The sequence below is a fragment of the Herpailurus yagouaroundi genome, unplaced genomic scaffold, assembly GCF_014898765.1.
Source record: "Herpailurus yagouaroundi ecotype Mexico unplaced genomic scaffold, PumYag 140, whole genome shotgun sequence".
Lineage (NCBI taxonomy): Eukaryota > Metazoa > Chordata > Mammalia > Carnivora > Felidae > Herpailurus > Herpailurus yagouaroundi.
The window spans coordinates 26,132,491-26,146,585 of NW_024412395.1; the positions used below are offsets into that span (position 1 = coordinate 26,132,491).

Genomic DNA, 14,095 nt, shown 5'->3' on the forward strand with positions numbered 1-14,095 from the left:
CTAATCTTGTGAGAAGGTAATTTGGTGTCCATTTGATAGATGGATACTGAGTTTCAGGGCGCATTAGGTAAATTGTCCTGAGTTATATAGTGAACACATGGCAGAGATGATTGAATCAAATGTTTTACCTGTTGTGTGTGGGTGCTCAAAAAGGCATCGACATACATACAAAAAGGCCCAGTCCCTATCTTTAGTCTTCACTCTAAAAATCTTTACTCTTTGATTGTATGCCTAGAAGTATATTCACCCACTAGACCCAAGCTCAGGGATCAGCATGAAGAGATAACAGAGGTAGAACAATAAACCGACCATAGACTTAAAGGAAGAATTTGCATTTATGAAGATTTTGAGGCTAAATTTCCACTTTATCTTCAAACTCTCTTCCTTGATTGTCTTGTTAACTAAACTGAAAATCTAGAAGGTGTGTGTGTGTGTGTCTGTGTGTGTGTGTGTGTGTGTGTGTGTGTGTGTGTTTAATGCACCTATTGGGCAATAAAGTATATTCTAGAATTGAGAACCTATTTTAAACTTGTGACTAAAAATGTTAATCTGTTAAATGTCAAACTCTGCCTTCAGACTAGAAACTCACAATGCAATTGATCACCGGGCGTGGCCTCAAAAGCCAAGTTTCCTTTATTTTGAGACTTGGGAAAGAATTTCTCTCCCGTCCTTATTAGTGTATTCCAGAGCCCAAACCAAGAAGAAATGCGAATTTTGGAATTTAGCTCCAGAGCAAACTCATTGGTATGACTTACACACCAACAAGGTTACTCTATTTACTCAGTAGGATCATTATAGGATATAGTTTTTTTGCCCAAAGTTCTAAGGAGTTGGAAGGCAAAGAAGTGTTTAGAGTTTAGTGTTTAGAGCGGCTTAGAGGACAAAGTCCTAAATAAGCCCCTCCTGTTTGAAAGAGAGAGCAAGAGCCGCCTGTTGCTTAGGTGTTTGTCAGTGACTGGAGATTTACTATCAGTTTAGAAAAAGGGGGAGGAACTAAAGTTAGCTCACAAATTCCCCACAGGTTTTTGTCTATGCAGAAGTGCCCGGAGTTTCTCACCCTGAGTTCTGACCTGTAAATCTGCAAGGAAATCTTGAGAGTTTTTCTTCTTCCTTTTCTTTCTTTCTTTCTTTTTTTTAAAGGAGGCAGGGAGCTGTGGATCCATCCCATCATCGGAATCCTAGCTGGTAAGCACAGAGACACAGATAATACACTCTACACAAATATATAGTCAGTGATTTTTTTCTAAAGGAAAGTTCTTTCTGCTAGAATCCTTGCTACACTGTGTTAGTGGTTTCTTCTGCCAGGCTCTTTCTTCTCTTTTTATTTCTCCAAATTATCTTTATAAAAATGACACAGTCCCCTAATGCCCTCCCCTCCTTTAAAATTTTCGCTTAAATAAAGAGATCTTTACCAATGTAGTGAAAAAGAACTGTTGTCAATAGTACTGTGCAATTCATTTACTAAAAGATAATTACATTTGACTAATTAAAGTACTTCTGCAGTTACTTGAGTTGAAGTGGTAAGATTAGATAAAAATTCACATCTTTAAAGAAGCATGAAGTCCTCTGTTTTCTGGTAATTCTAGTTGTCTTGTGGTGCCATTAGTCATATTAAATATTTATTTGGGGAAGTGAAAACGTCTATTTCATGAGCAGGGTTTCTTCCCCTTTCATTTTATGAAATATTTTCCTAAGAATGGAGAGTTGGTACACTTTTTTTTTAATCGGTAAGAAAGTTTTGTTTTGTTTCTTTCTTTCCTGCTTTTCTTTTGAGAGGGGTGGGGTGTTTTTTTAGGTAATAGCATTGGAGCAAATGCATTGATCTTATTAATGTGAAATTCAGCATGTAACTCATATAATCCTTGATATGAAACATGCAGTTGTGACAATGATGTCACTCATTTCTCAAACAATGATGTGTTTAAAGAACGTTGCTCTGTGCACATATGTTAAGTAATACTTTCTTTCTCAATTAAACGCTATGAACTTTCTTTATAATTTGCTTTGTCAGCTTCTAAACTTTGAACTCATGTGTTTAATTGGCTCATTTCAGGCATGAAACCTGAAGTTGTATAAAGATTAACCACTGAGTATTCAATAGTCATTTATTTAACTATTTGACCTTAGTCCCATGGGTGACTGGAGGATCCTGAATTCCATGATTCCTTAAAAGCAGTCCATTTTTTTTTATTTAAAAAAATTTTAAATGTTTTATTTATTCTTGAAAGCAGAGAGAGACAGAGCATGAGTGGGGAGGGGCAGAGAGAGACCCAGAATTGGAAGCAGGCTCCAGGCTCTGAGCTGTCAGCACAGAGCCCAACGCATGGCTCGAACCCACGGACTTCGAGATCATGACCTGAGCTAAAGTCAGACACCTAACTGACTGAGCCACCGAGAATCCCCAAAACAATCATTTTTTATTAAAGTTTTAGCCTTGAAGTTGTAGCTGTCCAAATAAAATTGGCAAAATGCAATTTTCAAAATTTCAAAAGCTAAAGTGAGGGTAAAATGGCAATTTTCATCATAGGGTATTAATACTTAAACATACCATGAGCACATCTTGTATCTCTTTATAAAGAAATTTACCTACTTAATTTCATTCACTCTTAATCATGATCTTCTGAAGAAAGTAAACTTAAATTAGTTTTATATAGCATTGCAGAACAGAAAAGTTAGGTGACTTGCCCAAGACCAAATGCATATACATCTCCACTTTCTTAATAACATCATTATTAAAAATGTGACATATACAATTTGGGGTTTTTAAATTGGATTGAATTTTTTTATTTCACAATAAGGGCATATTTATTTGAAAATGATAAACCTACACAAGGCATAAAATTATGGCTTGTGAAGCACTAATTGTCTTAGATGGCAGGATGAGTGCAGAATGAAGCAGCAACTGTTATGAGTTAATAAACCGCTTCCTTGGAGTGAGGGCACTGTGGTATTGTGGGCACTGAGGACTGTATTAACTTCTGGTGGTGGCTGTGCCTGTTGGCAGGGTGAAACCAGGTGTGTTCTCCCAGAAAGATTATTTTGCCAGCAGGTATCTCACTGTCAGTGCAGGTGGGGTTGTGACATTTGGGCTGTGACAGGCCCAGAAGAGGAACCAGCTGCTTTAACCTCTGCCTGGCTGGGACTGGACTGGAAGGACTGATTAAAAAGAGTAGATAGATTCATTGCCTGCAGTATTTTGCAGACTGAGTACAAAGCTGGAAAAAATAATGAAGGGGGGAAAAAAGAATGAGCGAAAGAAACATTTTTTAAAAGTCATAAAACAAGATGAAAGGAAAAATAAATTTAGAGGGCCAGGAATCCTGCTCTGTACATTCTACCTGCATGCCATCCCAAAGACAAGCACGATTGACTAAGTTCCTCAAGTGAAGTACAGTCCCAAACAGTGAACTAGAGAGTCCTCATACCTTTTTCTTTCTTCTCTATTGATTCCAGAGTTTGGTCTGGAAATGGGAGAGTTATTCTGATCCCTCAGAATTGTCACAAGGATTAAATAAGAAACAAATATAAACTAGCTAATGAATGAATATGAATATCTTTTTTGTTTTAAACAAAGAAAGTTGGATTTTACTGGGAATATAATGGTAGCAAACTAATCTGTCAATTTATTTAGGTAACCCAGTTAGAGTTTACAGTCAACTCCAATGAACCATCAAAGCGTTGACTTATGGAACCTGGGTGGCTCAGTCGGTTAAGCATCCGACTTCTGCTCAGGTCATGGTCTCACAGCTCGAGAGTTTGAACCCTGTGTGGGACTCTGTGCTGACAGCTCAGAGCCTGGAGCCTGCTTTAGATTCTGTGTCTCCCTCTCTCTCTGCCCCTGCCCCACTCATGCTCAGTCTCTCTGTCTCTCAAAAAAAAAAAAAATAAAAATAAATTAAAATAAATAAAAATAAAAGAGTGCTCACTCTCCAAAGACATTCTTAAATGTAAGACAAGCTCTCTTGATTCTTAGTCTCATTGAAAATGTTTTTAATTTCCATGTGATTGTAATAAGAATGGTATCCTCTGTGAACAGTCATTAATCATGTGAAATAATTCAAGCTATTTTGTGCATCTTTGTTCAACTGTCATTTTAGGGGAACACTCTATCTAAAAGCCACTGGTCAGGAATGGAATGGATGCAAAGATGAACAAGATTCAGGCCCCTAGGTAGAATACAGTTCAGTAGTGTAGACTAGCAACTCAATCAAGCCACTGTAAGTAATAGGTTTATAGTAAAGACACCCTTGATAGGCAGAAAGTAGCTCGTGGGATTCTCAGAACAGCCAAGTAGGTGGCCTTCCAGGCCTTACACATAATTTGCTGGATGGAAGGATTCAGTGACTCTCCAGACTGGTTTTTCCTGGACCTTTCAGGAGACATAGCTATTCCATCACCTGCTGTTGCATAATTAAGTTGATTCTTACTTGCTGCTGAAATCACTTCATGCTTTAGCAACCAGTGGCTCTGTTTAACTTTGAAAAAATGAGTCACTCATGACAAGACTCCTACACCCAACCATTTTATCATTGCTTTCTATGGTTTTTTAAAGTTTTTGCTCCTGTTTCTAACTGAATAAATGACTGTATGTCATAGCTATGATTCCTGAAAGAATTTGATTCGATGCTCACCTAAACACAATCATGAATGACTGTTTGGCTAAGGCATTCACAAGTCTCTTGCAGATCATTGACACAACAGGTGATTGTCTCAAGTGGGTCGTGTCCATTAGGGGTCTAATCAAGTGTGACCAAGCAGTTGATACTGTCAAGTGGTAGAGGCACAGTCATCTCCATTCAAAAGGCAGGTTATTTCATCAGAAGGTAATAGGTAGGAACCCACGCAGAATCAAGTTGTAGGCACGGCAACTTGTTTAAGCTTTCCCAAACATATATGCATCTAAATAAATATAGTATCTGACAAGATGCATTATTTATCAATTAGGATGTGCTTCTAAGTGTTACAGGTATCCAGACGAGGAAAACTTACTTTTAGCTGAGGTCTTATAGGATAAAACAAGTAACATTTGAGCTAGGGCTTTGAAGGTGACTAGGATGTGAATGTGTATAAAGGGAAATAGGACATTTTAGGCAAAGGGAATGACATGAGAATGACATGAAAAGTCACATAGAAAACTTCATGAAAAAGACAATAATTTAGTATGGTCACATACTGAAAGAACAATCAACACCAATGTTGAAATCATTGACTTTTGTACAAGCATGGATTGGAGCAATTGGTAATCATTATTGGCATCAAAGCTAAAAACATATTCAGATCAAGATCAGTATCTTTCTTTGAGAATATACAGAACAGCTTATCAAGGAGACCACTGGCAATTGACAAAAGAAGAGCTCAAATAAACAAGCAGAAGAATTTAAGTTTAGAGAATAAGAAGTATGCTTGTTTTACTGGCATTGTACAATATTCAGACATGCAACTGTTTATTGCCTAATACTGGTTGTGTTGGTTGGGGTGGGAGAAGTAAGGGTGGTGAATTAAAGACAGATGATTGAATTGAGATTTGAGAGCTTCCTCTCTGTTAGTTTTAGTTAGTTCTTAGGATTTCTAGGCTTTAAGTATAGTCTATGAGTTGAAAAATATCAAGCTTATATCTTGTGATCTAATTTTCTTCTAAGCTATAGAATGCAACATCCAATGGCCAGTTTGATATTTCTACCTCAAACTTTATGTGTCCTACATAGAACTTTGATTTTCCTTCTCAAAATTTTTCTTCCCCGGGTATTTCTTATTTCACCACTTCCAACATATTTGCCCAGATCCCACACCAGAGAAAATCTATTTGCTTTTCCTCCAAAATATATAATGAATTCACACTTTTCTCTATTTTTCTCTTTTTCACATTTAATCCACCATCACTTTTTCTCTGAACTACTAAAATAGCCTTAATTTGCTTCTCTTTTTTAACTCTTCTAATTCATCAGAGAGCAGAAAAAGTGATTTTTATTTCATGCAAAATTACATCATGTCATTTTCCTACTCAAGATTCTCTGACAATTTCCCATTAAACTTAGAAAAATACCCAAACTCCTTTCTAGCTTCAAAGTTCTTCATAATTAACTTCTGCCTCTGCCTCTGCCTCTTTTATCTCATAGTCTCTCCTTCTGACTACTTCCCTTAGTGCATTAGCTGAACAGGCCAAGACCATCTCCACCACAGGATCTGTGTACTTGTTGTCATCTTCTCTGGTTCTTGGTCCTCACATATTTGACTCCATAAAATGTTCCACATATGCACATATGTCCCTGCCTCTGAGAGATGCACTTACCTGACCCTCTCCCTGAGAAGCCATTCCATACCCCAGTGACTCTCTATCCCATTACTCTGTTCTGTTTACTTGTAGCTGTTGAAACGATCTCAAATTACATTTTTTAAAATTATTTTTTCATTGTCCACTAATTAATTACTTATACACCATCTTTTACACTGTTATTCTATCAGTGCTTGGAACTACATGGCTGGTATTCAACAAGTACTTGTTGGAAAGTAAATAAATGGAGGAATGTATACGTGGAGCCACAAAAGTATAAATTTGTAAATCCAGATAGCCTGAGAAAATGTTTTTTTCTCTAATACCATAGTTGCTCAATTTCAAAAAAAACTAAAACTTTGTGAAATATGAATAAATAAATATAAAGAAAACTTGGGTAAAGTTTAAGAATACGTAGTTAAATTTCCACTGTTATTTTTTCCCTTCCAGAAAATTGAGCTTTTTTTCCAAAATTGTGCGAAATTTAAATGATGATTACACAGACCAGGATATAGTTTCACAAAATACCACAGGGCCCTGTTTCATTCTAAGATGGAACATATAGTTGTGAGAGAAAAGTTTCTCATTATGGCAGCAGAAACAACTCTTTGGTCTTCCTATGGCAAAAGTCAATATTTCGTAAGGTAAACTTACCTTTGGTTTCCATACAACACCCAGTGCTCATCCCAAAAGGTGCCCTCCTTAATACCCATCCCCCACCCTCCCCTCCCTCCCACCCCCATCAACCCTCAGTTTGTTCTCAGTTTTTAAGAGTCTCTTATGCTTTTGCTCTCTCCCACTCTAACCTCTTTTTTTTTTTTTCCTTCCCCTCCCCCATGGGTTTCTGTTAAGTTTCTCAGGATCCACATAAGAGTGAAACCATATGGTATCTGTCTTTCTCTGTATGGCTTATTTCACTTAGCATCACACTCTCCAGTTCCATCCACGTTGCTACAAAGGGCCATATTTCATTCTTTCTCATTGCCATGTAGTACTCCATTGTGTATATAAACCACAATTTCTTTATCCATTCATCAGTTGATGGACATTTAGGCTCTTTCCATAATTTGGCTATTGTTGAGAGTGCTGCTATAAACATTGGGGTACAAGTGCCCCTATGCATCAGTACTCCTGTATCCCTTGGGTAAATTCCTAGCAGTGCTACTGCCGGGTCATAGGGTAGGTCTATTTTTAATTTTCTGAGGAACCTCCACACTGTTTTCCAGAGCGGCTGCACCAGTTTGCATTCCCACCAACAGTGCAAGAGGGTTCCCATTTCTCCACATCCTCTCCAGCATCTATAGTCTCCTGATTTGTTCATTTTGGCCACTCTGACTGGCATGAGGTGATATCTGAGTGTGGTTTTGATTTGTATTTCCCTGATAAGGAGCGACATTGAGCATCTTTTCATGTGCCTGTTGGCCATCCGGATGTCTTCTTTAGAGAAGTGTCTATTCATGTTTTCTGCCCATTTCTTCACTGGGTTATTTGTTTTTCGGGTGTGGAGTTTGGTGAGCTCTTTATAGATTTTGGATACTAGCCCTTTGTCCAATATGTCATTTGCAAATATCTTTTCCCATTCCGTTGGTTGCCTTTTAGTTTTGTTGGTTGTTTCCTTTGCTGTGCAGAAGCTTTTTATCTTCATAAGGTCCCGGTAGTTCATTTTTGCTTTTAATTCCCTTGCCTTTGGGGATGTGTCGAGTAAGAGATTGCTACGGCTGAGGTCAGAGAGGTCTTTTCCTGCTTTCTCCTCTAGGGTTTTGATGGTTTCCTGTCTCACATTCAGGTCCTTTATCCATTTTGAGTTTATTTTTGTGAGTGGTGTGAGAAAGTGGTCTAGTTTCAACCTTCTGCATGTTGCTGTCCAGTTCTCCCAGCACCATTTGTTAAAGAGACTGTCTTTTTTCCATTGGATGTTCTTTCCTGCTTTGTCAAAGATGAGTTGGCCATACGTTTGTGGGTCTAGTTCTGGGGTTTCTATTCTATTCCATTGGTCTATGTGTCTGTTTTTGTGCCAAAACTTACCTTTTTCATTCACAATAAAGACTTTGTTAAGATTTTATTGTATATATGTCCCTAATTTTAAAATTATGATCCAAGGGGCACCTGGGTGGCTCAGTCAGTTGAGTGTCTGACTTTGGCTCAGGTCATGATCCTACAGTTTGTGAGTTTGAGCCCCATGTCGGGCACTGTGCTGACAACTCGGAGCCTGGAGCCTGCTTTGGGTTCTGTGTCTCCATCTTTCTCTGCCCTTCCCCCTTAACTCATGCTCTGTCTCTCTTTCTTTCACAAATAAGTAAATATTTTAAAAAGGTAAAACACAATTTTTTTTAATGTCTATTTATTTATTTTGAGAGAGAAGGAGACAGAGTGGGTGCAGGGGAGGGACAGAGAGAGAGAAGGAGAGAGAGAATCCCAAACAGGCTCTGAGCTGCCAGCACAAAGCCCAATGCAGGGCTTAGTCTTACCAACCATGAGATCATGACCTGACTCCTAATCAAGAGTCCATTGCTTAACCGACTGAGCCACCTTGTTGCCCCACAAAAGCATCTTTACTGTTACCCCCAGTAAGACATCTAGAGGAAAAGGTGGTAAAATTATGTATGTTTGAAAGCCACTAATTTGGACCATTATCCAGAAAATAAAAATGGAAAGAGCTAACATTTATTGAGAGCATACTCTGTCCTGACCACCATTACCTAATTTGTTCCTTTCAACATCCCTAAGTTATTATCATTTTCTTTATTTCATACATGAGAAAAACTCAAGCATGAGGTTTAATGCTGTTTGGTTAATAAAGTTATTCTAAGGTTGGAAAAATAAGAATCTTATTTAAGACAAGATTCTTGGGATGCCTGGGTGGTTCAGACGGTTAAGTGACTGACTTTTGATTTCTGCTCAGGTCATGATCTCACGGTTTTGTGGTTTTATGAGTTTGAGCCCAGCATGGGGCTCTGCATGCTGACTGTGCTTGGGACCTGCTTGGGATTCTCTCTCTCCCTATCTGCCCCACCCCTGCTCACACTCTCTCTGTCTCTCTCAAAAGAAATAAACTTAAAAGAAAAATAAAAGACACGGGGTGCCTGGGTGGCTCAGTTGGTTAAGCATCCGACTTGGGCTCAGGTCATGATCTCATGGTTTGTGGGTTTGAGCCCCACATCGGGCTCTGGGCTGGCAGTTCAGAGCCTGGAGCCTCCTTTGGATTCTGTGTCTCCCTCTATGCCTCTCCCCTCCTCATGCTCTGTCTCTCTCTCTCTCTCTCTCTCAAAAATAAATAAACATTAGGGGTGCCTGGGTGGCTCAGTTGGTTGAGTGTCCGACTTGGGCTCAGGTCATGATCTCACAGTTTGTGAGTTTGAGCCCCACGTTGGGCTCTGTGCTGACAGCTCAGAGCCTGGAGCCTGCTTCAGATTCTGTGTCTCCCCCTCTTTCTGCCCCTTCCCTGCTCATGCTCTGTCTCTCTCTCTGTCAAAAATAAACATTAAAAAAACTAAAATAAATAAATAAACATTAAAAAATTTTTAAAAAAGGAAAGACACAACATTCTTGCCCTAAAAGGCTCATTTTCTACAGAAAAAAAATGATGGTGGCTAAATTATTTTTAATTATTTTTCTTCACTTTTAGAGAACTTGTAATGGAGGCTTCACCTCTTGAGTTACCAGCTGACACATTTCAACGCATCACATCTGAACTTAGATGTCACCTGACAGATGAGAGGGTTGCCCTCCACCTTGATAAGGAAGATAAGCTGAGGCACTTCAGAGAGTATTTTCATATCCCCAAAATGCAGGATCTACCTGCAGGTAAGAACACTGAAAAGAATTCTATTTTTCTTAATTAATTTATTAATTTATTTTTGCTACTACATGAGTTTATCATAAACCTTTGAAATCGTTGTTCTCTTACATAATAGAGCCATTGTAATTATGTCTGAAAAACAGAAAGTTCCTGGTGCTACTAAATCAGCCTGTCAGCCAACCTTAGCCTCAGATTCTTTATGTTCCTTTTCTTCTCCTGAATAAAATACTTGCAGCGTTTTTATACTGTCATCTATTTCTCTGAACAATAGAGTGACTGATTGAAAATTATAGGCAGACGCATTTACTTGTTCTCTAAGCACTTAGAGCTCAAAACAATTTCTTTTCTATACAGTATTAGAATATCTCTTATTTGTGGCACCTAGTTAATGATAGCATGATATTTCTCTTAGAGGAAATATTATTTTGTGATTTGGGCATATTAAGAAGATATTATGTGAATAACCATCTTTGTATGCTGTGAGTAAAGATGGCATGTATAAGAATTACCAAAAATAAGGAAACAATCAGTGACTAAGAAATACATATTGCATTTTTTTTTCTTTTAAATAATATGGTAAGCTGATTCTGTTCTTGGTTTGGGGATGTCCTATTTTAAAAAAATAGGTAGCACAAGTATAAAAATATGAAATTTTTAAAATATTTGACTTTGCTCCATTTTACATCAATGAAAAAAGATTTGTCAAAATAAATATAGGTTTTATTTTCCTTTTCCTAGATGGTTTTTGAGACATTGTTAGAGAAAAGGGTCAAAATTATTTTTACTTAGCTGATGTTGCACTTAGTGTTCAATGTTGTTCTAAAGACCATACCCCAAAATAACACATGCACACATGCATGCACACACACACTCATGCACAAACATATGCACCAAGAAAAAGGAAGAAAGCAAGCAAGGAAGGCATACAAGACATAAATATTGGAAAGACCTGTCTAAATCTCTCTAAATTATTCCTGTTTGGAACATAATTGTTCCTGAATCTCTGAGAGGATACTGGATAGTTCCATAAGATATATTGGTTTTTCAGAGATACAAGACAAAGTTTTTATGACCTACCTATCAAAGTACCAAAATGACTTCCACATTTACATTTGTATTTCCTCCAGAAACAAAAGCACTTGTGTCATGGACATCTTTGCTTATTTGATAATCAAAAATTGTTCCTTCCTTGTTTGAATTTGCAAATCTTGGAACAGTGTTTGAAATTTGTATAAACTCCTTGGCCATTTGCTTTTCTTAAAAAGTTGTAATTTTTTCTTCACGTATAAAGTTTATTGCTTCTAGATATTTTATTTTTCAATTGATTTTAATTTTTTAAGTCTTAGTTATATTAACAACTTGTTCTAAAGAGTTTTAAATTAAAATTTTTTTTAATGTTTATTTATTTTTGAGAGAGAGAGAGTGTGAGCGGCGTGGGGGGGGTAAGGCAGAGAGAGAGGGAAACAGCGATCTGAGGCAGGCTCTCAGCTATCCGCACAGAGCCTAATGAGGGGCTCCAACTCACGAACCATGAGATCATGACCTGAGCTGAAGTCGGACGGTTAACCGACTAGGACACCCAGGCACCCCTGTAAGGAATTTTAAATGAATTTGCCTAGTCCATGTAGCTGTATGATATAACCAGAAATGGATTCCAAATTTTGGGACTCCTTCTCCAGTTGTCTTGACTCAAAGCTATTACTTTTTCAAAGATTACTCTAAGGGAACCTGACTGGCTCAGTCAGTAGAGCATGGGACTTTTGATCTCAGGGTCATGAGCTCAAGCTTCATGTTGGGCATAGAGCTTACTTAAAAAAGAAACTACTGTATTGAGTTGGAATTTATATACCATAGAATCCACTTTGTTTTATGCTCTGCAAGATACCCCCAGGATTTGCTTATCTTATAACTGAGAGTTGGTACCTTTTGACTATTTTTACCTATTTTGCCTACCCCACACCTGACGCCTTTGGCAACCACCACCAATCTGTCTCTGTATCTATCAGTTCATTTTTATTTATTTATTTATTTATTTATTTATTTATTTATTTATTCATTCATTCATTCATTCAATTCTTCATATCAGTGATATCATACAATATTTTCTTTCTTTGTCTGACTTATATCATTTAGTATTTTAAGTGCACAGTTTGGGGCACCTGGGTGGTTCAGTCGGTTAAGTGTCTGCCTTTGGCTCAGGTCATGATCTCATGGTCCATGGGTTCAAGTCCCACATCAGTCTCTATATGCTGACAGCTCAAAGCCTGGAGCCTGCTTCAGATTCTGTGTCTCCCTCTCTCTCTCTGCCCCTCCCTTGCTTCTGTCTCTCTCTCTCATTCTCTCTCTCAAAAAGTAAATAAACATTAAAAAAATGTTTTTAAGTGCATAGTTCAATAGATGCTTATAGTTTGATGATCATCACCACAACCTGAGTCTTTACTCCCTTTTTACATCCCCAGCTCCAAGTGGCCAGTAATCTACCAAACCTGTTACTATTTTGCTCTATATAGATCATTAAATCAGAAAATGCCCTTGCAAGTAACTTGTGTTTGAGAGTAGTTTTACACAAAGAGTTGCTTAAAAATGATAAGGAAGAGAATTTAGATGATACATACCTTATTTAACACTTCCTGAAACTCACAATTTCCATTCCCTAGGGTCCAGGGAACTGCAAAATGGGGTAGGAGGCAGGAAGCTTTTATAGGACAAAGAATAAAGAACAAGGAAGAGAAAAATAGAAAATGTCTGATTTGGTGGGGCCACATAGTAAAACTTGTTTGGGGCAAGAAGGAATAAGGAAATAAGTATAGAGTCCAGAGTTGGCTTGGCATTAGGATTGGCTGACAGTATGTACTGCCTTCCTGGTCAAGCAGAACATTAATAGGGACTAGGAAAGTCACCAAAGTTTCCATGCTGATGTATCATCCTGGGCAGAAGCAGCTCCGTCTTGGACCTAGAAAGTTATTTCAATGGTATTCCTATCACTGTTTCTTTCATCCTCAAATAGTCCCCTCTTTCAATTTTATCATATGTTCAGGAAAGATGAGAAAATTGTCATTCAACTTTAATAAGTTAAATTGAATGCTCTCCAAACAAGATCTACCATTACTATGACTTTGTGATATTATCCTGTTAGATACAATTGGCATAGAAAACTGCCATGCTTGAGTTTGTCTCCAGGGGTTCCATGTAATATAATAGAGCCTCTTCAGTTCAACTATTGTTACGCTCAGAAGTTAGTGACAAGTATGAGGTATCAGTGAATGAAATATGGGAAAGTATGCTTTTTAGCATAACGTATAATCCTTTATTTAATAGTAGCTAACATGTTAAATAAAGGCTTTATCCAGCTATATTTATGACTATAGGATTCTAATGATTTATATATCTAATTTCTATAAGAAAAAAAGTAAGAATATTTCTTAGTTAAAAATTTGATTTCGTAGACATTTTGAATTTCTCATTGTACTTGCATTATGCAATTTTGTGGACTTGTAATCTTTTTAAAAAATTTTTGTACGTTTATTTATTTTTACCAGAGAGAGAGAGAGAGAGAGAGAGAGAGAGAGCGAGAGAGAGAGAATCAGAGCATGAGCAGGGGAGGGGCAGAGAGAGAGGGAGACACAAAAACCTAAGCATGGTCCAGGCTCTGAGCTGTCAGCACAGAGCCCGATGCAGGGCTCGAACTCACCAACCACAAGATCATGACCTGAGCGGAAACCAAGAGTCGGATGCTTTACTGCCTGAGCGACCGAGGCACCCTATGGACCTACTTGTAATTTTGTCTTTCCTTTTGTATTAGACTAATTGTTCCCTGAAAGCAAGGGCTATGTTATTTCTCTTTGTATGAATGGGAGTCATCTAGGCAGACCCTAAGGTGGAGGTGGCCAGTGAGGTCTTATCCCTCAGAAAGAACAGCATTTGTAAACACACAAGCAAGAGAAAGCATAGTTGCTGAAGAATTAGAAAATTTGCGTGTGTGTGTGTGTGTGTGTGTGTTTGCATGTGTGTCTTTCTTTCTTTCT

The 14,095-nt window shown here is 37.9% G+C and overlaps 1 protein-coding gene across 1 annotated transcript in view; it reads left to right on the top strand.

Moving 5' to 3' along the window:
- The first annotated feature begins 937 nt into the window (after nt 1-937).
- KYNU (kynureninase) overlaps nt 938-14,095 on the top strand; it is a 114,592-nt gene continuing 101,434 nt past the window's right edge. Inside the window, exons 1-3 of the mRNA XM_040474973.1 lie at nt 938-1,185; nt 7,715-7,720; nt 9,899-10,075. Coding sequence (XP_040330907.1) covers nt 9,907-10,075 — 169 coding nt within the window. The 5' untranslated portion in view covers nt 938-1,185; nt 7,715-7,720; nt 9,899-9,906. The remainder of the gene's footprint in view (nt 1,186-7,714; nt 7,721-9,898; nt 10,076-14,095) is intronic.